Source organism: Tetrapisispora phaffii, chromosome 2 (genome assembly GCF_000236905.1).
Source record: "Tetrapisispora phaffii CBS 4417 chromosome 2, complete genome".
Taxonomy (NCBI): domain Eukaryota; kingdom Fungi; phylum Ascomycota; class Saccharomycetes; order Saccharomycetales; family Saccharomycetaceae; genus Tetrapisispora; species Tetrapisispora phaffii.
In genome coordinates this window covers 218,986-243,698 of record NC_016521.1, presented here as the reverse complement: position 1 = coordinate 243,698, position 24,713 = coordinate 218,986, and the positions used below count along the sequence as shown (strand labels likewise).

Below are 24,713 nucleotides of genomic sequence, written 5' to 3'. Positions count from 1 at the left end.
GATCCACGACGTGTCAGTCACCCGACCGGACCCAGCACACGTTTACCCGCCCTGCACTCCAACTCACCCTGCCTCGACTCGCCGCTCCCCTTCCCCCCTCAAACGCCACAACCGCACATTCTCCCACGCTGTGGCTCCACCGCACGAAGGCCCTTTTGCCGGCGCGCAATCAATCTCGATCTGGTCGGGGAAGGCCTGCGGCGCCACACTTTTCCCTTTGCGGTAATCCCTGCCCTGCGCTACGCTGCTCTCTCGCCGCTCAGACCGCCAGTCCGGGTACCCCTGCCCATACCCCCACGCGCACGCACATACCCACGCGCACGCGCGCAGCCAAGAAAAAGAAACTGCCGAGAAATGCGCGCAAAATCGGAAACGCAACGGCCGCCGCCCAAAAAGCAACGAATGTCCACCACCGCCACCACCGCTGCGTATCTGCTCGACCTGCTCTCGCCGTTACTAATCAGAAAGGTTTTCCACACACCAACGCTGTCTGTCACAAGCGCACTGGCACAAGGGCACTGGCACTCTCGCCGACATGCAGCATGCAAGTAACGGTGTATGCTCACATGCCCCAATGGTCAGACTCACTATCCACCAGAACTGAGCAATGCTCGTGTTGGACTACTCTCTAAGAACTGTGATGCCAAAACTGTGTATGGCTACTGTGTGCTCGTCACTGTGGTGGAGTAATATATCTCGAAATAGACTTCCAAGAGTAATCATCTCATTTTGGTTAATTCCATTTACATAAAGATATACACATATATATATATACACTTCTAATTATTCTTGCAAAATCTGTTCTATCGCTTTCTTGTCTACCTCGCTCTCGCAATCAAGCCAAAAACAAAACACTCTCTCTATAGTTCAATCGCAATGTCGGATACCAAGAACTCTTTCGTATCGCAGTTGAACATCTTCAATAAAGATAACTACAAGTCATCGAACTCAACACATGAAATCGAGGGCTCTGATGGCGAGCAACCTTCAGATGTCGAGGCCGGTCAACAGTTCGTCACCGAACTGGATCAAGGTGAAAAAAGACTAGGTCTTTTTTCATGCATTGGTCTTATATGTAACAGAATGCTGGGTACCGGTGTTTTCGCCGTCTCATCCACTATCTACACACAAGCAGGGTCCATCGGTCTGGCTCTGATTTTATGGGCTGTCGGTGCTATCATCGCTACTTCAGGTCTATACGTTTACATGGAATTCGGTACCGCCATCCCGAAAAATGGCGGTGAAAAAAACTACCTGGAGGCTATCTTTAAGAAACCAAAATTTCTAATTACTTCAATGTACGCCTCATACGTTTTCTTCTTGGGTTGGGCTTCCGGTAACTCTGTCAACACTGCTGTCATGTTCTTGAACGCAGCGGGCACCGAAGCTACCGAATGGAGACAGAGAGGTTTGGCTATCGCTGTCATCTTTTTCGCTTTCCTGATCAATGCTATCTCAGTCAAGACAGGTTTATATATTCAAAACGCACTAGGTATTTTCAAAGTTGTTATCGTCATCTTTATTTCCATCACAGGTTGGGTTGCTTTAGGTGGCGGGTTGAAGAATGGCTACAAGACTGACAATTTCCACAATGCATTCGCCGGTACAGAGAATGCTACCGCATACGGTGTTGTCAATGCTCTATATAACGTCATTTGGTCCTTTGTGGGCTATTCAAACGTCAACTACGCTTTGGGTGAAGTCAAAAACCCTGTCAGAACTTTGAAGATCGCAGGTCCAACTTCAATGGTTTTCGTTTCAATTATCTACATTTTCGTCAACATCGCTTATTTCGCTGTCGTTCCAAAGGAAACTTTGAAATCATCCAAGTTAGTCTTGGCTGCAGATTTCTTTGATATTGTTTTCGGTGAAAGTGGTAAGAAAGCTGCTTCCGTCATTGTCGGTTTAAGTGCCTTGGGTAACGTTTTATCCGTCATATTCTCTCAAGGTAGAATCATTCAACAATTGGGTAGAGAAGGTGTCTTGCCTTTCTCCTCTTTCTTCGCTTCTTCAAAGCCATTTAACTCCCCAATGGTCGGCTTATTCCAACATTTCGTCGTTTGTGTGGTCACTATCATTGCCCCACCGGCAGGTGACGCTTACAACTTCATTTTGAACTTGATCTCATACCCAATGAACATTGTCAACTTCTGTGTCAGTGCCGGTTTACTACATATCTACTGGCAAAGAAGAAAGGGTCTTATCGAATGGAACCCACCTATCAAAGCCGGCGTTTACATTACAACTTTCTTTGCTCTATCCAACTTGTATTTGATCGTCGCACCATATGTCCCCCCTTCAGAAGGTCAATCTGTTTATGTCTCCTTACCTTATTGGATTCATTGTGTTATCGCTTGGTTAGTCTTCGCGATTGGTGGCATTTACTACTGTGTATGGACCCAAATCTTACCAAGAGTCTTCCACTACAAATTGGTTACAAAGGATGTCCTTGGTGATGATGGTTTCTGGAAAATATCAATCATTAAAGTGTACGACAAGGATGTATCAGAAAAGGACGATGACGAAACTTCTGAACAAGCAAGTAAAATTGGTGATGACAGTTTAATCGTTCAAACTGTTTCCCCAGAGAACCTGAAGAGTAATAAAGAAAGTATGAGCTCAGGTATTGAATATTAAACATGATTGAACACTTTTCTCATTTCAATGGAAATATATACATCTAGCCAGACGAACGTGTGCATAACACGGTCCTGTTTGTCAACATACACCATAATTGCATTTTATTATTATATTCTTGTATTCATAATTAAGTACATATTCCCATATCATCAAATATAATAATAGTAATATAAATAGAAAAAACACAGAACACAACGCGCAACTTTAAGCAACAAGCATTGTTCAGCTTGGCATGCCTCTGCATGTAAAAGCAATACTATGACAAGTACAATCAACAGATCTTTTAATCATATTATGTCTCTTGTAACCTATATCTTCATTGAACAGTAACTAATCTTTCTCTTGTATAGTGTCAAGTTACCCGGATGAATATTACATTTTATAAATTTCAAGTTTGTTTTTTTAATATTTTTTTTGTTAAAACTGAAAAACAATAATATCACATTTATAAGAAGCTAGAGAGAGATGTTTTTATGTTTACTAATGAGATTTTCCCTTACTTATCAATAGTTGTTAGACATTAATAAATCTTCTTTTGGAAATTGTAGATAGACGATCATCCAGTGTTTTGGTTTGGCTTTTTGTCTGGGAGAAAGGAACGTTTATATTTCAAGAGAAGCATTCAGATAGATTGGCGTCAATTGACCTCAAAAAAAAGATACGAAATAGTTACCTAAGCAAGAGAAAAGGCGACTAGGTTAGCTGTTTAACAATGTCGAGAAGATCCGGTGAAAATAGAGCTCCCCAATCAGATGACGGTGATAATCAGCTGCTGCATAAGAGGATAAGACATTTTTATGACCAATTGTATACTGTGAAGGAACAAAATGGTATTGAAATATATCCAGTTTTCATTACATTACCAACTAAAAAAGACTATCCTGATTATTATGCATTGATTACAAAACCCGTGTCTATTAACACTTTGAAGAAAAGAGTGCCACATTATACAGATCCGCAGAACTTTATTAATGATCTTGCACAGATGATTTGGAATGCAAAAGCTTTTAACGATGAGGGCTCAGAAATTTTTAAATATGCTCAAGTACTAGAGAAATATGTACGTGGAACAGTATTTGAAAAAATGAAAGAATATTACCCAGAGATTTCATACCCCAATTTAGGTTTACTACCTCATGAATTGGAGGCAAAAGGGTTGACAGTAAAAGATGTAATTAAAAAGGAGAAAAAAATTAAAGATGATGCAAAAGAGCCTAATACACAACAAAAAATTAATGCAACAAAACTATCAACTAATAACATCTCTCAAACTAAAACAAGTCATAAATCAAGTAGTAATATTCCAAACTTACAAAGGAAACCAATCTATACTAATTCTGTGAATACCTCAAATAAAATAAATACTGCCGAATCATCTCCAACACCCAGATATTCGCAATCAGCAAGTCCAAGACCACAAAAACAAATCAAAAAACATATCAAACGTGGTAGACCTCCCGTAATCGATTTGCCATATGTACAAAGAATGAAGAACGTTGTTAAGTATTTAAGAAGAGAACTTGATGGGAACAGAAGACCATTGACCGCGCCATTCGAAAGAATACCCACCGATAATAATGATAATACTGCTGATTATCTTTCCATAATATCAAACCCAATGACTTTAGAAGATATATTCAAAAAGATTAAAACTAGAAAATACAAAGACTTTCAAGGTTTTCAAAATGATATCAATTTAATGATTGCAAACTATAGACAATATTACAGGTCAAATCCACAATTAATACAGTTAGCAAACTTACTAGAAAAACAATACACAATTTTTGCTCGTCATGAATTGTCAAAACCAGATACTGATTTTATGCCTGAAGGTGAATTACGTTATCCAATAGATGAAGTAATTGTTAATGGTATGAAGTACCGTATTGGTGACTGGGCATTGATAAATAACCCAAACGATGTAACAAAACCAACGGTAGGTCAAATATTCAAGCTATGGAAGACAAGTGACGGTCAACAATGGTTAAATGCATGTTGGTATATTAGACCGGAACAGACTGTCCATAGAGTCGACAGATTATTCTATAAAAATGAAGTATTCAAGACAGGTCAATATAGAGATCATCTAGCTTCCGAATTGGTTGGTAAAGGTTATGTGGTTCATTTTACAAGATATCAACGTGGTGATCCGGATGTCAAGCTTGAAGGTCCTTTATTTGTATGCGAGTTCCGTTACAATGAAAATGATAATGCATTCAACAAGATTAGGACCTGGAAAGCATGTTTACCAGAGGAAATTCGTGATCAAGATGAAATTACTATTCCAGTTAACGGTAGAAAATTTTTTAAATATGAATCCCCAATTAAACATCTGTTACCACCTAATGCTACTATCAATGATCCACCACCTGAACCTACTCATGGTGTACCAAATAACCCACCTATTGTCGGTGGTGTTTTCATAGGGCCAAAGTTAAAACGTGATGATTTAGGTGAATATGCATCATCTGATGATTGTCCAAGATACATAATAAGGCCTAACGAACCAACTGGCGAAGGTAAGATCGATTATGAGACTGGTACTTTAACTACAACTGCCATTACCGCTACTGGTTTACCTAGGACGGTACATCCACCACCTCGCTTAGCAGCTATGAAACAAAACGAGTTAAATGGCCACAGTGGTTCTGGTACCCCAATAAGCGTAAGTGCAGGTCAATCTTTTTATCCAACCGGATTCGGACATGGGTCATCTTTAGATAATAAAAGTTATTCACCACTTCCATATCCTCTACCATTTGATTCTAACCATAATGCAAAAAATAATAACATTACTGTTCAAGGTTTAAAACAGCGTCAAGCTTTTAGAATGCAGCAACAGCAAGAACAGAACCAGCTGAATAAAAAATCTGAAGCCTCAAGTTATAATTTGACTACGATTGTTAACAATTTAACCTCAAGAGCTTCAAAAATTAACTTGGGAAAAATCGTAGTTGATACACCTAATGCTTATGTTCTTCCACTAACGATATCGAAGAAAATTGAAGTTTTACAAAGAAGTGATTTTGGAAACCAATGTAGACTACTAGGTAAAGATGAAGCCTTAAAGAAACAACCAAAAGGTGATATTCTTTGGTTCAAAGGTGTTAGTGTTTCGGTAGAAGAAAGAATGTTAAATTCTGGGTACCGTAACATTAATTCCAATTTAAATGAATGTTTCGAAAGTGATTTTAAGACACAACAGAGGAGAAAGAAACAAAAATTAAATTACGAAGAGATCGAAGAGAAACTTGAAGAAGAGCCTGAAAGTAATGAAGATAATAATATCCAAAATACTGATACATCAAATGTTTCAAACGAAGTCAGTCTGCCAAAGACTGAACCGGAAAGCGAGGAGAGCGAAGAAGATATTCCACTGATCAATGACATTTATTCTAAAGCATATTACCTTCCAGGTTCCTTTGCTCTAGGTCTAAAACCTTCTGCAAACTTCATGGCATTTAAACTAAATAAAAATCTATCATCAGCTCAAGATTAATATTATTATATATTTGGCTTCAAAAAGTATACTGATCGATTTTATAAGTAAAACCAATCCTCAATTCATATTTAGTTAGTATATAAGATGTTTTTATGATGCAGTTATGTTTCTATGGTAATCATCACTGATTTAATATTTGTAATTTTAATACTTTAATAACTTTAAGAGATTTTACACATAAAATACTATGAGAAGTCACCTATTCTATACAAGATAGCATATTCCTTAAATAAATGTATAAACAGTTGTAATCTGATAACTCCATCTTTTAAATTACTTTAGGACTGATGGATGGTCTTTATTACTTTTATAGTGAAAAGAGTCAAATTTCGGCTCCTTCATAGTTAATGAAAATATAGTAAAGTGTAATCGTAATATATCATGAATATTTAATGAACCATTCATATTTAATAATTAATATTAATACTTATTTATTTATTCTAAATTGGAATTAAATTTGATGTTTGAATTCAGTGTTATATAGATGAAGTATAATTGATATTTTAATTTTGAAAGAAGACAAAGTTATAAAAATAATAACAAGGTTTTTTTATCTGATCACTTATATTTATATATTGATCATTTCAGTACCCATACGTTGTAATTGAAGCTAATATACACTTCAAGTTTAATATTCTAATATGACAGAATACGATAAGTACACAACCCCTTTATCTTCTAGATATGCTTCTGAAGAAATGTCATCCATTTTCTCTTTGAGAAATAGATTTTCTACTTGGAGAAAATTATGGTTAAATCTAGCAATTGCTGAAAAAGAATTAGGTTTGGACGTTATTACTGATGAAGCTATAGAGCAAATGAAAGCCAATTTGATAATTACAGATAAAGAATTAGCTAGGGCTTCTGCTCAAGAGGCTATTGTGAGACATGATGTTATGGCTCATGTCCATACTTTTGGGGAGACTTGTCCAGCGGCAGCAGGTATTATTCACTTGGGTGCCACTTCATGTTATGTTACAGATAATGCAGACTTAATCTTCTTAAGGGATGCATACGATGTGATCATTCCCAAATTGGTTAATGTTATTGATAGATTATCGAAATTCGCCATGGAATATAAAGATCTACCAGTTTTAGGTTGGACACATTTCCAACCAGCTCAATTAACTACCTTGGGTAAAAGATCCACCTTATGGATTCAAGAATTGTTATGGGACTTAAGAAATTTCGTTAGAGCAAGAAATGATCTTGGGTTGCGTGGTGTTAAGGGTACAACTGGTACACAAGCATCATTTTTAGCTCTATTCCACGGAAACCACGATAAAGTCGAAGAGCTAGATGAAAGAGTCACTGAATTACTTGGTTTTGATACCGTTTATCCAGTTACTGGCCAAACATATTCTAGAAAAATCGATATTGATGTTTTAGCCCCATTAGCGTCATTCGCTGCTACAGCTCATAAGATGGCCACTGACATTCGTCTATTAGCAAATTTAAAGGAGGTTGAAGAGCCATTTGAAAAATCACAGATCGGTTCTTCTGCCATGGCATATAAGAGAAATCCAATGCGTTGTGAACGTGTGTGTTCATTAGCTAGACATCTTGGTTCTTTATACTCTGATGCTGTCCAAACTGCATCTGTACAATGGTTTGAAAGAACTTTAGATGACTCTGCAATCAGAAGAATCTCATTACCTGGTGCATTTTTAACAACTGATATTTTATTAAGTACACTATTGAACATCTCCTCCGGATTAGTTGTTTACCCAAAAGTCATTGAAAGAAGAATCAAAAGTGAATTACCATTTATGGCTACTGAAAATATTATCATGGCTATGGTCGAAAAAGGTGCTTCAAGACAAGATGTGCATGAAAATATCAGAGTTCTATCTCAACAAGCTTCTGATGTTGTTAAAAAACAAGGTGGCGAAAATGATTTAATAGAACGTATTCAAAACGATGCTTTCTTCGAACCTATATGGAAGGATTTAGACACACTATTGAAACCATCAACATTTGTAGGTAGAGCTCCGCAACAAGTCGAGAAATTTGTTAGTAGAGATGTTAAGAACGCATTAGAACCATTCCAAGTTATGATTAATAACGAAGAAGTTAAATTAAACGTTTAAGAGTAGTGTCAATTCAAATTTATCCTTCTAAGATGTTCTAGCACGTACAATTTTGTCTACTCTAATTCATACCAATTCTTAAACATCTTATATTATATATCCAAACCAATGGTTCTAAAATTATGTAAATAATTTTTTTATATTTATAATCATTCAATATATACATGTAGAATATAATATTCCAGATCTATTCAATAATATGCCGTTATTATAAGTGTCTTACTATCACACCAAAAGAGACTTAAGTATATATGAATTCCATTTATGCAATTTGATGAATATTAATTCATCCTTAGTGAGTTCAGAAAGATTTTTAGAAGTTTTTACTTTGTTGGCTCTTAGAAATGTTCCAACCATAGGTGTAAATCCACCGTCTTCATTTTCTTTCTCTAATTGTCTTTTGATGTCTTCTTCATGCTTGTGTTGAATATAATGTATAATTTTGAGGAAACCACCTTCGATAAAATCCCAATTATTTGCCAATATATTCATGGCAGCTTTACTGTTCTTTGTATTTATATTAAATATGAGAGAATACCTCCTTTCATTACCTCTTGCCTGATCATCATATAGTTTAAAACCCATCACAAAATTCAAACCCCTAATGTCATCGAAGAAAATTAATGGTGAAGAATCATAAGATATCGTTTCTTCCGAAAATGCCTTACGAATAACCTGTGTCATCAATTGATATCTAATCAAAGAGTATTGTGTTGATACGTAAACACTATCAGCAATAACTGATCTCATGGATTTTGTATCAGTCTTTGTCGAGCTGTCTTTGACCAAATTATTTGATATGTGCATTGAACATGACTCGCAATAAGAATCTGTAGGAAAATCTGGAACTAGCAGTTCATCTCCACCCGTACTTATACTTCCTACCTGAGTGACCATTACAATAGTTGGCCCATGCTTATCACAAAAATGCCCCAGTAAAATAGAGAATAAAAACTTGTTTATAGGTAACAATTCAATCCCGGTAACATTCTTGGGTTCCGTATCTTCATTCGGGAGCTGTTCATTCTGTAAAAAATATTCATTATTCAGTCCTTTATTCTTATTCATAACAACCTTTTGTCGTAATATGCAGGTGAAAGTTTCAGTATTTAAACTACCTAAAAATTGCGTAATGTAGATGTTCCGTGACTTCTTCCTGAGCAAGCTAATGTTAAACACACTTATTTCTTCTGTTCCAATGGAATATAATATTCTCAACCACAAGATCAGTTGTATATGTTACTAAACTCTTCCCTTTTTATAAAACCATCATTGAAAGTATTAGTTTTATATTCAATATCCTTTCAATTTTTCAACACCAAGGGTTCCATCCACCTTATGGATGTTTAAGACAAAAATGATATTGAATAGAAATGAAATGAATTGTAAATAAAATACAAAAGTTTTGAAGGTGGGATATTATATATATATATATATTACAACGATATATTATAACTAATTAAATCTCTTAATCATATTTCATTGGTCTATTCTTAAAGATAGCTGCTTAGAGTTTAATTAACCTGTTACATATTTGTGGAAGGTCAAATAAGAATTGCAATTGGAACTGTACAGGATAAAACAGAACATTACCGAGGTTCATTTATTCGAATTAAGACACATCAACTTTATATAAATAATGATTCTATGAATTCAATTTTCCATAACACCTTTCATTAAACTTTTAATAAGCATACATATTATAACTAATGACAATGATGATTAAAGATAATGGTTTAGTAACAAGACGATTGCGTCATCTAAGATCAATTAAGATCCAGAACATTGATATAATGCAACATTCTATTAATAATCAATATAGAATGAGTTTACTGCAACAAAAATATGAATATTTCCTAACAATTGAAAATTTAAAGGACGAGATCATTTATGTAAGTGAGGTTCAACATACATGGTTGAATAGGCTCTATTTTAACGAAATTCCAATTAATGAATATCCAGATTACGAATTAACATTAAAATTAATGCTCAAATTTCCCAATACACTCTTGGATGAAAGTGATAGTTCATTTAATGAACCAACAGATAACCTCAACGCTAATGCTGCAGAGACTTGGATAGAAATTGTGAATTTAGATGTAAATTTAAATCATTTAATTGAACTTGTAAACGAAAAAAATGTGATCGAATCACCAAATCTTTTCTTATTTCAATTCACCAATGGTACATATATTTTTCCTCATCAGGGACTGAAAATGGAGCCAACTTCTATTTTCAATGATATGGAACACAATAAATCAAGGACAACAAATAAAAGTAGGCTATCTGCTAATTTTAACTCACTATTGAAGGTAAATAAAAGTAATGACTTTATTTCACACATATATGATGAAATAAACCTAATTTCTGAAAAATTGCATGACAGAACATATAATAAAAAATCAGCTCTTATTGGAAATAATAATTTGATACAGAAATATATAAATCAATTAACTGTAAGCATTGATAGAAAACAGAGACATTTAGAAGCCATTGGCTTATCTTTTGAATCATTAATTAAAACTGAGCATAATGAGGAGGATAAAAACTATGAGTTAAAGTTTCATGCAGACTCTGGCCAGTACTTTAATGAAGTTGAGGAAAATGATAATAGTTATGGGAATAAAAGTTATCAGTTAATAAAAATTAACAATAAATTAGATTTGATTCGTGCAAAAAAATGTGGACAATTAGTCGATATTTTTAAAGAATATCATTTATTTGATGTTGAGAATGGTGGTTACATTATACTTAATAAACCATCGAATGGTCCCGATCAGAACAATCATGTTGCACCATCTGACGAGTTCAATCTAACTTCATGGAAGTCGAGGATCGAGTTAGATGATGGAAAAGAAAAGACTCACGGTATCATTAATCAATTACAGTTTAAAAAGGTTCAAGTAAATGATATAATGACTTTAATCGAGGGGATTAATAGTAACAAAGCTGATGAAAACGAAATTAACACTGTTAATACACTATTAGGTCAATATATGTTATTTACCTTAATGATTTCTAAGGTAATATATCATATACCATTACCAAATGATATGGAATATTGTGGTAGTACATGTTTCATTAACAAAACACTTCCATTTTTCATACCAGAGAAAAAAAAATTGACAAAAACAAGCATCGCATCACTCATAAAGGCAATTGACCTATTCAATATCAACATCAAACAACTTCAACTTCATTTACAAAGATACTAAGTTGAAATCAAATCATTCAAGAGACGGAAATTAAGAAGTATCCCACAGATATTCCTTCTATCGACACTTTTTAAATCTTCTGCTGCGGGATCATTGAATAATACACCCATACTAACAAGTTGATTCAATTATATGTCAATATCTGTACTTTATATAATCCATTCTTTTAATAAATAGAACATAATTAATATCCTTTTTATACTATGACCATCAGTTTTTAGGTCAAGCCTTTAATTGCCTAAAGCGATCCCATAACCTAAGAAGAATAAATTTTAAAGTCTGAAATATTGGTTGCAATGTATTCATGAAAAGAATCATGTTTAATAAAGTGTTCAATTGATTTCATTTGCATTTTGTTTATGGATATGATTGTTCATCAAGATCAGGTGCAAGTCTAGTACATATATCTGCGAAGTAGGAGCCTTTTGAAGTCGAAAGTAACACTCAATTCTCGTTGTTAGCCCATTTTGATTTTTATTAAAAAGTATATTATTCTTAGAAATAAACAGCTATAGTATATGGGTTTTCATTTAGTGAGATTTAGCTAGGTCATTTATATTAAATTTTAAATACTATAATATTGAGACAACTACAGTAATAAGTATAAAAGGGTAAAGATGGGGACTCTGTTTATGGAACAGTTTTTGCATGATCTAAATTGTGGGAAGTATGTTGAAGCCTTTAAAGAATGTGAAATCCTGAATCGTGATGATATTGAACACCTTGATAGAGAAATTTTAGAAGAATTAGGTGTCTCTAAACTGGGTGATCGTATACGTATTTTAAATAAAGCCAAACTTTTAAGAGAAAGGCGATGTGAGAAACTGACAGATCAATTAAATGGCATTATTGAAAAAATTAACTCTTTATCAACAACTAATATGAATGTCACCGACGATTTAATTGCAATGGACAAACACTCATCCATATTTATACTTAATGATGGGTCTGCAAAGAAAGTTAATGTAAATGGGTGTTTCAATGCAGAATTGATTAAAAAAAGATTAATAAAAAGATTACCTTCAGAGTTGATAGCATTGGATCAAAGTGGCGAAGAAACAAAATCTGCAGAGGATTATGATGTTTTTGTTGTTAATTATGAGAAGAACATTTTGCATTTACTTTACGATGTGGAATTGGTTACCATCTGTCATTCATCTGATAGAATTGAAAAAAATCGATTGATATTTATTTCAAAGGATCAAACACCTAGTGACAAAGCTTTAGCAACTTCTAAGAAGTTATATTTGAGGACTTTGAACTTCACAAATAAAAAGCATGTGTTACAACCTGAAAATTTACTAGGATCAAACAATTTAATCTTCTCTGGATATGCGCAAAATGAGAACATCGGTGTCGGTCAACCGTTGAAGATGGATAATACAAAAGGTCAATTACGTAGGATTTTTAACCAAAGACCACCTAGTGAATTGATATCCACAAATTTGACAGGTTACTTCCCAAAAGCAGATATGAAACATTTACAAAAGACTTTAAAGGATTCTTTCCGTCAATCTGTGAGATTAACAAATGGACGTAGGAGAACAATAGATTCTGAGTCGAACAAAGTTGGTGATATTATCTTGAAACATAATACAGCTGTTGACAATGCATTACTTGGAAGTTTGCCCCAAAATGATCCTCATTCAACGGTGAACAACAAAATAAGCACTACACCAGGAAACCCAGGGCATACACAAGCAACAGCAGATCCAAATCATATCAAACTTGTTCCAGAAATACCTGATGACATATATGACAGTGAAAATGATATCTTCTCCTTACCAACTACTGTTTCAACTCCTAAAGCATGGTTGAAAGGTGCGTGTATTGGTAGTGGTAGTTTCGGTAGCGTGTACCTAGGTATGAATGCAACTACTGGCGAACTGATGGCAGTAAAACAAGTCGAGATACCAGCTGATATCTTGGGTACTGAAATGAATATAAATGATAAGAAAAAGAAGTCTTCAGTTTACAAAAAAATGGTTGATGCTCTACAACACGAAATGAACTTGTTAAAAGAGTTACATCATGAAAACATTGTTACCTATTATGGTTCATCCCAGGAAGGTCAAAATTTCAATATCTTCTTAGAATATGTCCCAGGTGGTTCAGTGTCTTCGATGCTGAAAAATTACGGTCCATTTGAAGAGTCATTAATTATAAATTTTACCAGACAAATTTTGATAGGTGTTGCCTATTTGCATAGGAAAAATATTATTCACAGAGATATCAAGGGTGCCAATATTTTAATTGATATAAAAGGCTGTGTCAAAATTACTGATTTTGGTATTTCGAAGAAATTATCTCCATTAAATAAAATCAATGCTGAAAATAATGAAGAATCTCCTGAGAAGAATGAAAAGGTTCGTCCACAAGAAAATGAGAAGATTAATAAAAGAGTTTCGTTACAAGGTTCGGTATATTGGATGGCCCCTGAAGTGGTAAGACAAACTGCCGCCACGGAAAAGATTGATATTTGGTCTACCGGTTGTGTTATTATCGAAATGTACACAGGTAGACACCCATTCCCAGAATTATCACAGATGCAAACTATTTTCAAAATTGGAACTAATACAGCACCAGAACTTCCATCCTGGGCCTCTCCAAACAGTGTCGATTTTTTGAAGAAAACATTTGAAATCAATTATGAGAAGAGACCAAGTGCCGTTGAGTTATTATTGCACCCATGGCTTGATGCGAGAATCAAATAAAATTCTCCATATGCGTAAAGAAACGGAATAGAAGGTTCTTCCACAATTTGCAATTAAAAGATATAACATTCATATATAGAAATATCCAAAAATAAAATAAAATAAAACTAAAAACATATTAAAATTAAACAGATGTACCGTATATAACCATTTCCTCCAATCTATCAATGGTTGATGGAACATACAATCTTGTCTTCAGGTACTGACGATCGGTTACTGATGGAAAGACCCTGAGTAAACCGAACCTGTCGGAGAGGCTTAATCGCATCGCGATTTTCTAAGATAAAATATCGAAACTAAACAGATAATATGTGTTTATAAAACATTTATTTCAAAGTGCAATCACTGAAGATTTTTATAAATAATTCGTACTTGTTGAAGATAGGATATAATATATCGTGCATATCATTAGTTGACTTGTAAGTTAAGACTGAGTTTTGGTAAAGAGCTGTTCGGATATATTATCGTTCAGTTTCATTATGTGTGCTAAAAAATTGAATTATGCTGCTGGTGATGATCTGAAAGTATGTATATATGATGCGATAAGGGTTGGATCAATCCTGATTTTAATTTTAAGTTTTAATGTTACTAACAAGTATTTTTATGACATATTTACCTTTGAACTGATTTAAAGAGAAGATAAGCTGTCCTGATTTTTTTTTTAGTTATATGCTACGCCTGAAGAAGCTATGAGAGAAGGTAAACGACAACTGGAAGAAGAGAAGTTGAGAAGGCAACGAATGTATGAAGTAAATAATAATAAAGTTGGGGTTGATACACGTATCTATTCAGCTCCACCAAGTGTGGGCATTCCTCCAGGTAACGGGCGAGATGCGAGAAACTGGAGTCACAATTCCTATAACCAATCATATGCCAACAGAACCCCTCCGGTTAATAACATACAAAGCCAATTCCAGAATACTCCTCCAAATAATATTTCATATAAATACCAGCATAATGCTGTTCATAATTCAGTTCCTGTGTTTGATAGAAATAAGGCAATTATACAGCAAAGGCCACCTCTAATTAACAATGTCCCCAACCCTTCTTTACCGCAGGTAGATCAACAGAGACATTCTAGTTTGAGTTCTTTAGGAGCAGTAAACCAGACACCAATCACCAATTCCCCTAGTGCAAAAGAAGATAGGGATAATAAAATAGCATTGACTCTTTTCTCTAATCATGATAGTAAAGGTAGAGGAAGACTTACAGCCGAGGAACTACAGAATTTCCTACAAAATGATGATGGTTCATATTTTTGCATATCAGCCATTGACGCATTAGTTAATCTCTTCGGTGCTACAAGATTTGGTACAATTAATCAACAAGAATTCGTCGCACTTTATAAGAAAGTTAAAAATTGGAGGGTTATTTATGTTGATAACGATATAAACCGTTCATGCACTCTTAATGTTAATGAATATCATAATGCTTTACAAGAATTGGGTTATTTGATACCCTTTGAAGTAACTGAAAAATTATTTGAACAATACGCAGAGTTCATAAATCAGGCTGTAAATAGTAAAGAATTGAAATTTGATAAGTTTGTTGAATCACTTATTTGGTTAGTACGTTTATCCAAACTTTTTAGAAAACATGATGTGAATAAAGAAGGCATTGCCTCAATACAATATAAGGATTTTATAGACATGGTATTGTATTTGGGTAGATTTTTGCCACATTAAACCACATCAACTTGCACTTCTATCTGTGTGTTTTCTTTTGATTGATTATCATCTTAGCATATGTAAAGCACCAGATTTATAATAAGTATTTCAATGTCTAGTTACTCAATAATATTGGTATTTCCATACATTATATATATCCACCATTGAAAACTGAAACTTTAATGAATCTCTCTTCCAAATGTTTTTCTGGAACAACAATTTTTGTCATCGCAAATGACACAAACAAAATACAATTAAAATATAAATATTAAATATTAAAGAAATGTTTTTGAATCATTGCACTATTTAATGCTTTATTACTACATGTAGTTTATTTCAACTATCATGTTCTATTCTAAAATTAATTGTGAAGTTATAAAAACCAAAGAAGATAAGAATATGGAGAAAGAAACCTTAATTAGTCAAGGCCAATATGCAACACACTCTACACCAATTCAAGTGGTGTCTAATGGTGTCACTGACGTCAACGATTCTGTCTTATTAGAGTCCAACCAAGAGGCATTTAAAAATATTAATAACTTTGAAGCAAGTGAAAATGAAGATAATATTGGCGATGACAATAACAAGAATGACGATAACGACTACAACAAATACTGTCATAATTCTGGGGGATCTGCTGAGATTAATAATATTCTTGAGAGTTATCAACAGTTATCAATATTTGAAAAAGAAAAGGTATCTAATTCTTCAGTTTCCAAGACCATGTCAGAGAGCACAAACTTCAAAGAAGATTATCATGTCGGAATAGATTTAATAATCAAGCAAAAGGAAAGGATAATTAAGGATAAGGGTATCAACTTTACAGTCATGGTGGCTGGACAGTATGGACTAGGCAAGTCGACATTTATTAACACTTTGTTTGGTGAAAATTTATTATCTGTAAGTGATTATAGAACACATACTATGGAAGTGGACATAACTATGCCGCCTACAAAACTTATTACTATTCATAAAGCCAATCTTGTGGGAAACAATTGTAAAGTAAACTTAACGGTTATTGACACACCTGGATTTGGAAGTAAGATGAATAGTGCATTTAGTTGGACTCCTCTGACTAATCATATTGATGAGAAAATACGAACCAACATTTTTCAAGAGGAACAACCAGATAGAACAATGATGAATGATGGAAGAGTTCATTGTTGTATATACTTTATTGAGCCCATAAATAAAGGATTAACAACTTTAGATGTTGTAACAATGAAAGAATTATCGAAGAGAGTTAATTTAATTCCTGTGATAGCAAAGGCTGACACCCTTACCAAAAAAGAGTTAGTAGATTTCAAACTAGATATTAGACAAATTTTGGAGATACAAAATATAGAAGTATGTCAGTTTTTAGATTCAAACGACTCTTACTATGATGACTTAATTAAAAATGCTCCATACAGCATTATATCATCAGATAAAAGAATAAAAAATGAGAGAGGCGAAATAGTTTATGGTAGGAACTATGGATGGGGTAAAGTTGAAGTAGAGAATCCAGGGCATTCAGATTTTGCTTTGTTGAGAGACTTATTGTTCAACAAATACCTACCAGATTTAATTTTCAATACTGAAGATTACTACGAAACTTGCAGAGCTACTCTGTTAAAGACAAGGTTATTAAAATGTAAAGAAATAGTGCAGACTCAATCTTCCGAATTAGTTGGCGGTGTCGAAATATCCCAAGAACTAAGAGATATATTGAGTACATTTGATTACGAAGATTTCGATAAAAACGGATTAAAGAATTATATTTGCTACCAAATATTTGATAAAAACTTTATAGATTCTATTGTTTTAGAATGGAGCCAGGAATATGTTCACAAACAATGGGAAACCAAAAAGAAATTTAATGATGTTGTAGCATTAGAAGAGACCAAATTCCAAGACTGGAGAAAAGCAATATTACAAAAACAAGAACAATTTAATAATGAAATAAATAGTATGCATTCTAAAATAGAACGATTACAAATAGACTGTAAAAATTTAGAAACGAAAGGCATATCAGGAGAAGTAGATAATGAATTGTACACCACAAAATTAGTACAATCGTAAAATGTTCACATATATATACATAAACATTTATTTTTAACGTTGTACCAACGTATAGCTACAAAAAAACTCACATTTATAATGGCTTATGATATTTAGACCAATATACACACTCTTCAATTAATGACATCGCAAACATTTGTGACACTTAGTCTCAACCCTAATAACTACTATACAAATTACCCGACACCTTGTTTTCTGCGACAAAATTTTTTTTCAAAATAAAAATTTAAAATTGAAAATTATTTTATATATATAAGAGCCACAATTAAGAACAAACTCTCACAATAACTTCTGACCTCAATATTAACTGATAGTTAGTTTAGAACGTTTCTTAAGAGTTATAGAAAGGTGCAGTTTGAAGACTGTCCAACGTCTCTATGTAGTTTGATAGGAGTCAGGCTTCTAGTTTCTCTTTCGATGCAACTAGTATGGGAAAGAATTATATTCTTCAATATTCAGTAGATTAAATGTGAAATGTTTGCAAAAGGATTTGTAATTTATATTTAGTCCACTGAATTATATGAAGAACGTTATAGTAGCAGTTCACAACTACTACATTCTTTTTATTGTTAATTTTTTTACATGATGATTTCATTATTGCAATTACCTAATATTTTATTTTCTGGCATCTCTAATGTTAGAATGGAAGTTTCAGTACAACTATTCGATGAATACAACCATTGACATTTTTCTGACAATTAATTAACAAGTAAATTGAATATTTTTCTATAGTAATTCTTTTTAACCATTTTGCATATCTATATATAAACATGTACTTGAGTTACACGAACGTTAAATATGTGGCAAACTTACATTTCTTGCTAACATAATGTGTCTCGGACAACTTCCTTAAGGTTCCATTAGCAAATGTTGGCCTATGTTAATAAAAGAAATTACACATTTCTTATGAGTCGAGAAATTAGTTAAACCCTAATAAGGAGAATTATTGTTCATCATAAAAGGATAAACAAGTTAGGCATGATAATTAATTTTATCAGAAATAACAGCGACTTTATTGATACGAAAAAAATCTTGTTATAATACGAAATTCAACCGATGAATCCTTCTGGTCTTTGGTTTTTAACATACAATCGGAAAATATGCAGATGATACGTTAAGGAGCCCATAAAATACCAGAACCTCTAGATGCATAAACTGTTTTATCAAATTTAGTCTTCACCACATTCTGACCTTCATTATTCTTTTCTGTTCTTCCAGATTCAGTAATCTTCTTATTAAAATTTTGAGTTAATTGAAATTCTCTTCTATTCATATTTTTTGATAATTCAGCATCAGCATCAATAACCGAAATAACAGGAATTTTACATATACACGCTAATTCTTGAATTTCATGATTCTCTGATACTAACAACCACTTACGATCGTCATCAAATTCACTACTGAGATGACATAAATATATGCAACTCTTTAATAAATTCTTCAATCTCTTAGGCAATTTGTTAAAAGCATCCTCATGCTTTGAACCTGCAAGTTCTAACACTTCTGACCACAATACTAAATCCAACATATCGGGGAATTCAATAATAATATCTAGATTGCTCTTCTGGTTCTTCTTGATCCTTTCATTTCTTTCTTCAACTTGTTCAATAAATTTAAGTGACTCACGAGCTATAAAACTTTTGTTTTTATAACGTTGGAAATCTAACTCTTTCAAGGTGAAAGTTGGGATATATAGACTCAATTTAACTTCATTGGAAGTATTAGCACACCATTTCTTAATATTTCCTAATCCCTTTTCGAAAGCTGAAGCTTCTAAGATAAGGTGATATGCATTCATCAGCAACTGATATGGAGTATTTTCACCGTCTAAGTGCAAAATAAATCCGCCGTTTTAACCCGCTCTTGTGTAATATTTTAAACGATGTAAATTTATTTTAGTTATTAAATACAGCATCACTTCTTATATATATTTAGGTAATCGAATATACGGCTAAGTGATTATTGGTGTACATGTTCGTATTAAATGATAAAATAACTATATTAATGTCATGTAAATATTATATCATACTTATTTACTTTGAATATAACTTAACCAACCCATCTTCTAGCTGATCTGAATAGTCTAATCCAAGGGCCATATCCCTTCCATTCATCATATTTATCAGGTTCGTACCAAGAATTTGCTTCCAATCTACATACTCTTTCAGGATGTGGCATCATAGCCAAAACTCTTCCATTTGGTGACCTGATACCTGCGATTGCATGAGCAGAACCATTTGGATTATAAGGATATTTGCTAGTATGGTTACCATAATTATCGATATATCTAATAGCAGTTAAACTGGCATTCTCAAATTTATTCATTTCGCTGTCACTGGCAAAAGTAGTTTTACCCTCACCGTGTGCAACAGCTATTGGCATTCTAGATCCAATCATGCCGTTTAAAAATACTGTTTCTGGTCCAGTAGTGTGAACAATTTCAACCATAGATGTACGAGCTTCATACTGTTCACTTACATTTTTTTCGAAACTTGGCCAATTTTTAGCACCTGGAATAATGCTCTTTAATCTACTCAAAAATTGGCACCCGTTGCATGCACCGAATGCGAACGTATCTTGACGCTCTTGGAAAAAGGTAATAAATTGTTGACGAACATGTTCATGGTATAGAACGGATTTAGCCCAACCTGCACCTGCACCGAGCACATCGCCGTATGAAAAACCACCACAAGCAGCAAAACCAATGAAGTCATTTAAATGAACTCTTCCATTGATTAAATCAGTCATTGTGACATCAACTGAAGTAAAGCCAGCTTGTTGAAAACACCAAGCCATTTCCATTTGACCATTCACACCTTGCTCTCTTAAAATTGCTACCTTAGGCTTAAATGAAGAAAGTTGAGAACCAATCTTCATGTCATCAGTTACATCAAATGATAAGTCGTAATGTAAACCAGGATCAGAGTCATCTTTGATGTTTTCAAATTCTTCGTCTGCAGAATCTGGGTTATCCCTTAATTTTTGCATCAAGTAAGAGGTTTTTGACCAGATACTTTGCAATTTACCTCTAGTATTTTCATATACTAGCATATTGTCCTCACTTAAAATTCTAATTGCTTGTGAATTAAAAGTAGGTTTAGCAACAATCTGAATAAAATCTTCAGAGATACCATGATCTTTTAAAATATTTCTGAATAAATCAATTTTACTCTCTGAAACTTGGAATACTGAACCAATTTCTTCATTAAATAATGGAATGTACTCGCTCTCATATCTAGAGAAATCAATAGTAATATCCAAACCACATCTTGAAGCAAATGACATTTCTAATAATGTTACTAACAAACCACCATCTGATACATCGTGGTAAGCAGATACGATATCTGTCTGATGTAGTTCAATAATTGCTTCCAAAAAGGATTTTAGAACCTTATTGTCATATACGGTTGGTGAACGGTTACCAACCTGATTATACACTTGTAATAAAGATGAGCCGCCTAATGATTTTTCTTTTTGTAAGTTTGATAAATCAACATGAACTAATAATGAATTCTCAGATGATCTGTCTAATAATGGTGTCCATGTTTTAGAAGTATTATTAACTGGTGCAAATGCTGTAACAACTAAGGATAACGGAATGGTAACTTCCTTATCATCCCATCTCATTTGCATGGACATCGAATCTTTACCAACTGGGATTGAAATATCTAGATCTGGACATAAATCTAATCCAATTGCCTGAACAGCTTCATATAATTTTGTGCCTTCACCTTTATGAGATGCGGAAGACATCCAATTGGCAGATAATTTAACATGTTTTAAAGATTTAACATCAGCTGCAAACAGATTCAATAGAGATTCTGCAACAGATAGTTTGGCAGATGCGGATGCAGAAATTAATGCGTTAATTGGTCTTTCACCCATAGCTAATGCTTCACCGGTTGACACAATTTCTGGACCTAGAGATGTACCTGTCACACCAACGTCAGCTACAGGAACTTGCCATGGGCCAACAAATTGATCTCTATCTATCAAGCCAGTGACAGATCTATCACCAATGGTAATCAAAAATGATTTAGATCCAACTGCTGGTAAACTCAAAACCCTGCTTACAGCATCATCTAGTGATGGAATAACAGAGTAATCAATCTCAGGTAAGTTTAATGGCTCAGTGATAGCTGATTTTGACATCTTTGGAGGTTTACCGAATAAGATTGATAAATCTAAATCAATTGTTTTAGATTCAAATAAAGGATCTTCAACAACCAATCTTTGTTCTTCTGTTGCATGTCCAACAACAGAGTATGGTGCTCTTTCTCTTTTACAAATTTCTTCAAAAACTGTTAAGTCCTCCTTTGCAACACCAAGAACATAACGTTCTTGGGATTCATTGCACCAAATTTCCATAGGAGACATGCCTGGCTCCAATGACAAAATATTTCTTATGTTAAAAACAGCTCCTAAGTTGTTGTCATGTACCAATTCTGGTAAGGCATTTGATAGACCACCAGCACCAACATCATGAATAGACTGGATTGGATTTTTTGTATCTAATGAAACACATGCGTCAATAACTTGTTGACAACGACGTTCCATTTCTGGATTACCTCTTTGAACAGATGCAAAATCCAAATCGGCAGATCCAACACCAGAGGCAACGGATGAGGCAGCACCACCACCTAAACCAATTAGCATAGATTCCCCACCCAAAACAACAAGACAGGAACCTGGCGTGATTGGCTTGTCCTTTAATGCAAATTGTGGTCTGACAGTGCCAAATCCACCAGCAATCATAATAGGTTTGTGAAATCCACGCAACTCTTCTTTATTATCGGAATCCAACACCTTAGTTAATAGAGTACGGAAGTAACCATTTATACACGGTCTACCAAATTCGTTATTGAAAGCAGCAGAACCCAGTGGGGCTTCCTTCATAATATCAAAAGCTGACGCAATGTGAGAAGGTTTTGAAACATCTAACTCCCATGGTTGTCTATGGTTTGGAATCAAAAGATCACTGACAGAAAACCCACTTAATCCACACTTTGTCTTAGAACCTCTGCCGGTGGCACCTTCATCTCTTATTTCACCCCCTGAACCAGTTGCGGCACCTGGGAATGGAGAAACAGCAGTTGGATGATTATGTGTTTCGACTTTTATTAAAAGTGGGATATTTTCTTTCACAGAGGTCCAATTTTTAGTGTTAAATTCTGGAGCAAAATAATAAGCCTCATTTTGCGTGTCAATAACAGCAGCATTATCTGAATATGCGCTTATAATAAACTCTTTTGTAAGATTATGAGTATTTTGTATCATTTTAAATAAAGATAAATCCTTTTTTTCATTGTCTATAGTCCAATCAGCATTGAAGATCTTGTGACGACAATGCTCCGAATTAACTTGAGCAAACATGAATAATTCCACATCAGTTGGATTTCTATGCAAAATATTTACAAATGCATTGACCAAATAATTAATTTCATCGTCATCCAGTGCTAATCCCAGTTTAATATTAGCTTTTTTCAACACTTCTCTTGGATCTTTATCATTAGAGACCAATGGAACATGGACCAATGGTTTTGGAGTGTCGTTATTGAATATTTTTTCAAGAGCAGGGAATTCATCATCAATGAATATAGAATGGGTCATTTTATCGAATACAGATGTGAAAGAATTAAATGATTCATTTTTCCAGAACTCAATCAATTTTTCATCGTTACATTTAAATAAAATTGCAATACCTCTCTCTACTCTTTTTATTTTTTCACCTAAACCACAGACTTGAATAATATTAGTAGCCTTTGATGACCATGGAGAAATAGTACCATACCTTGGAACAATCCTAATAATATGATAATTTTCAGGTAAAGAAGCATTTTTCAAATTGTTTTCAATAGCATCAGATAATAATTTATCATTTTCAGTCAGTTCATTATCATAAGTCAATAAAATTTTCAACAAATTCAAATCGTCTTCATCAGAAATCAAGTTTTCATTGAAATCAACAAAATGAATAAACGAAGTATGAATATCTGTAATCAATGAATCATCTGAACTATTATAGTTTTGAATAATATTTTTAACCAAATTATTAATTCTAAATCTCGATAAAGCAATTGGACCAGGATAAAACTTAGCAGGCATATTTGTATATATGTATATGTATATGTATCTGTCTCGAAAATTGAAAGTGAAAAGTATACAGTTATAGTGTCATGGAAAGTAAAAACACAATGGTGGTCGACAAGAATCAAAATATTTCAATAAAATATTATAGCAAACCTTATATATATATATATATAAAAAAAACAACAACAACAATTGTATAATGATAAAAATAAATTAACTTCTTTTGTCGCAAATGTTAATACTAATAATAAGATTAATTTAAATTAATCTTACTCTATTAGCAAAATAATTAAATGTCAGAGAGTCTTTATCAATTAAAAGTGAAAACTTGTTGTTAACATATCTTCATATCTGCACTTATATATATATATAGATAAGGATTTAAAAAGTATTAATTTAAGAAGCAAGCTATCAATTTCCTTAATTTAATTTATTACGATGACTCGATCCTGTTACTTGGTTGTTGGCAATGAGCTCATTTTAAGAAACTTACGGTATAGTTTAGCCATGGAAAAAGAGATGAAAATAGTGTTAGGTGTTGAGTAATGAGTCACGTGCTAAAACGGGAAACAACGTTGCGGAGGAGTCAGGAAAGTGGCAAGAAGAAGACTACCCCGCCCAAAAGAATCTGCCAAAACAACAGCGACAGCAAAAACGGAGTCAGAAAATCGCTGGAAAAAAAGACTTTAATGTCACGTGGTCTGGAATTGACCACTTTTTGTAAAACAAACGTT

The 24,713-nt window shown here is 33.7% G+C and overlaps 10 protein-coding genes across 10 annotated transcripts; 7 read left to right on the top strand and 3 right to left on the bottom strand.

Annotated features, from left to right (window-relative positions):
* Positions 1 to 876: 876 nt before the first annotated feature.
* MUP1 (Mup1p) lies at positions 877 to 2,637 on the top strand (the record flags this gene model as incomplete). The annotated part of the gene is made up of 1 exon (XM_003684164.1): positions 877 to 2,637. One exon carries the CDS (start codon positions 877 to 879, stop codon positions 2,635 to 2,637), a length of 1,761 nt encoding a protein of 586 aa, XP_003684212.1.
* Positions 2,638 to 3,352: 715 nt separating this feature from the next.
* On the top strand, positions 3,353 to 6,139 carry TPHA0B01050 (uncharacterized protein; the record flags this gene model as incomplete). The annotated part of the gene is made up of 1 exon (XM_003684163.1): positions 3,353 to 6,139. The coding sequence occupies one exon, from the start codon at positions 3,353 to 3,355 to the stop codon at positions 6,137 to 6,139; it is 2,787 nt and encodes a 928-aa protein (XP_003684211.1).
* A 644-nt stretch (positions 6,140 to 6,783) lies between these two features.
* On the top strand, positions 6,784 to 8,232 carry ADE13 (adenylosuccinase ADE13; the record flags this gene model as incomplete). Its single annotated transcript, XM_003684162.1, has 1 exon — positions 6,784 to 8,232. The coding sequence occupies one exon, from the start codon at positions 6,784 to 6,786 to the stop codon at positions 8,230 to 8,232; it is 1,449 nt and encodes a 482-aa protein (XP_003684210.1).
* A 225-nt stretch (positions 8,233 to 8,457) lies between these two features.
* LST7 (Lst7p) lies at positions 8,458 to 9,300 on the bottom strand (the record flags this gene model as incomplete). Its single annotated transcript, XM_003684161.1, has 1 exon — positions 8,458 to 9,300. One exon carries the CDS (start codon positions 9,298 to 9,300, stop codon positions 8,458 to 8,460), a length of 843 nt encoding a protein of 280 aa, XP_003684209.1.
* Positions 9,301 to 9,941: 641 nt separating this feature from the next.
* On the top strand, positions 9,942 to 11,447 carry VPS38 (Vps38p; the record flags this gene model as incomplete). Its single annotated transcript, XM_003684160.1, has 1 exon — positions 9,942 to 11,447. The coding sequence occupies one exon, from the start codon at positions 9,942 to 9,944 to the stop codon at positions 11,445 to 11,447; it is 1,506 nt and encodes a 501-aa protein (XP_003684208.1).
* Positions 11,448 to 12,064: 617 nt separating this feature from the next.
* STE11 (mitogen-activated protein kinase kinase kinase STE11) lies at positions 12,065 to 14,161 on the top strand (the record flags this gene model as incomplete). The annotated part of the gene is made up of 1 exon (XM_003684159.1): positions 12,065 to 14,161. The coding sequence occupies one exon, from the start codon at positions 12,065 to 12,067 to the stop codon at positions 14,159 to 14,161; it is 2,097 nt and encodes a 698-aa protein (XP_003684207.1).
* A 479-nt stretch (positions 14,162 to 14,640) lies between these two features.
* PEF1 (Pef1p) lies at positions 14,641 to 15,846 on the top strand (the record flags this gene model as incomplete). Its single annotated transcript, XM_003684158.1, has 2 exons — positions 14,641 to 14,685; positions 14,827 to 15,846. 2 exons carry the CDS (start codon positions 14,641 to 14,643, stop codon positions 15,844 to 15,846), a joined length of 1,065 nt encoding a protein of 354 aa, XP_003684206.1.
* Positions 15,847 to 16,173: 327 nt separating this feature from the next.
* On the top strand, positions 16,174 to 17,889 carry SPR3 (septin SPR3; the record flags this gene model as incomplete). Its single annotated transcript, XM_003684157.1, has 1 exon — positions 16,174 to 17,889. One exon carries the CDS (start codon positions 16,174 to 16,176, stop codon positions 17,887 to 17,889), a length of 1,716 nt encoding a protein of 571 aa, XP_003684205.1.
* A 1,114-nt stretch (positions 17,890 to 19,003) lies between these two features.
* NMD4 (Nmd4p) lies at positions 19,004 to 19,687 on the bottom strand (the record flags this gene model as incomplete). Its single annotated transcript, XM_003684156.1, has 1 exon — positions 19,004 to 19,687. The coding sequence occupies one exon, from the start codon at positions 19,685 to 19,687 to the stop codon at positions 19,004 to 19,006; it is 684 nt and encodes a 227-aa protein (XP_003684204.1).
* Positions 19,688 to 19,938: 251 nt separating this feature from the next.
* Positions 19,939 to 23,994, bottom strand: ADE6 (phosphoribosylformylglycinamidine synthase; the record flags this gene model as incomplete). Its single annotated transcript, XM_003684155.1, has 1 exon — positions 19,939 to 23,994. One exon carries the CDS (start codon positions 23,992 to 23,994, stop codon positions 19,939 to 19,941), a length of 4,056 nt encoding a protein of 1,351 aa, XP_003684203.1.
* Positions 23,995 to 24,713: the final 719 nt, after the last annotated feature.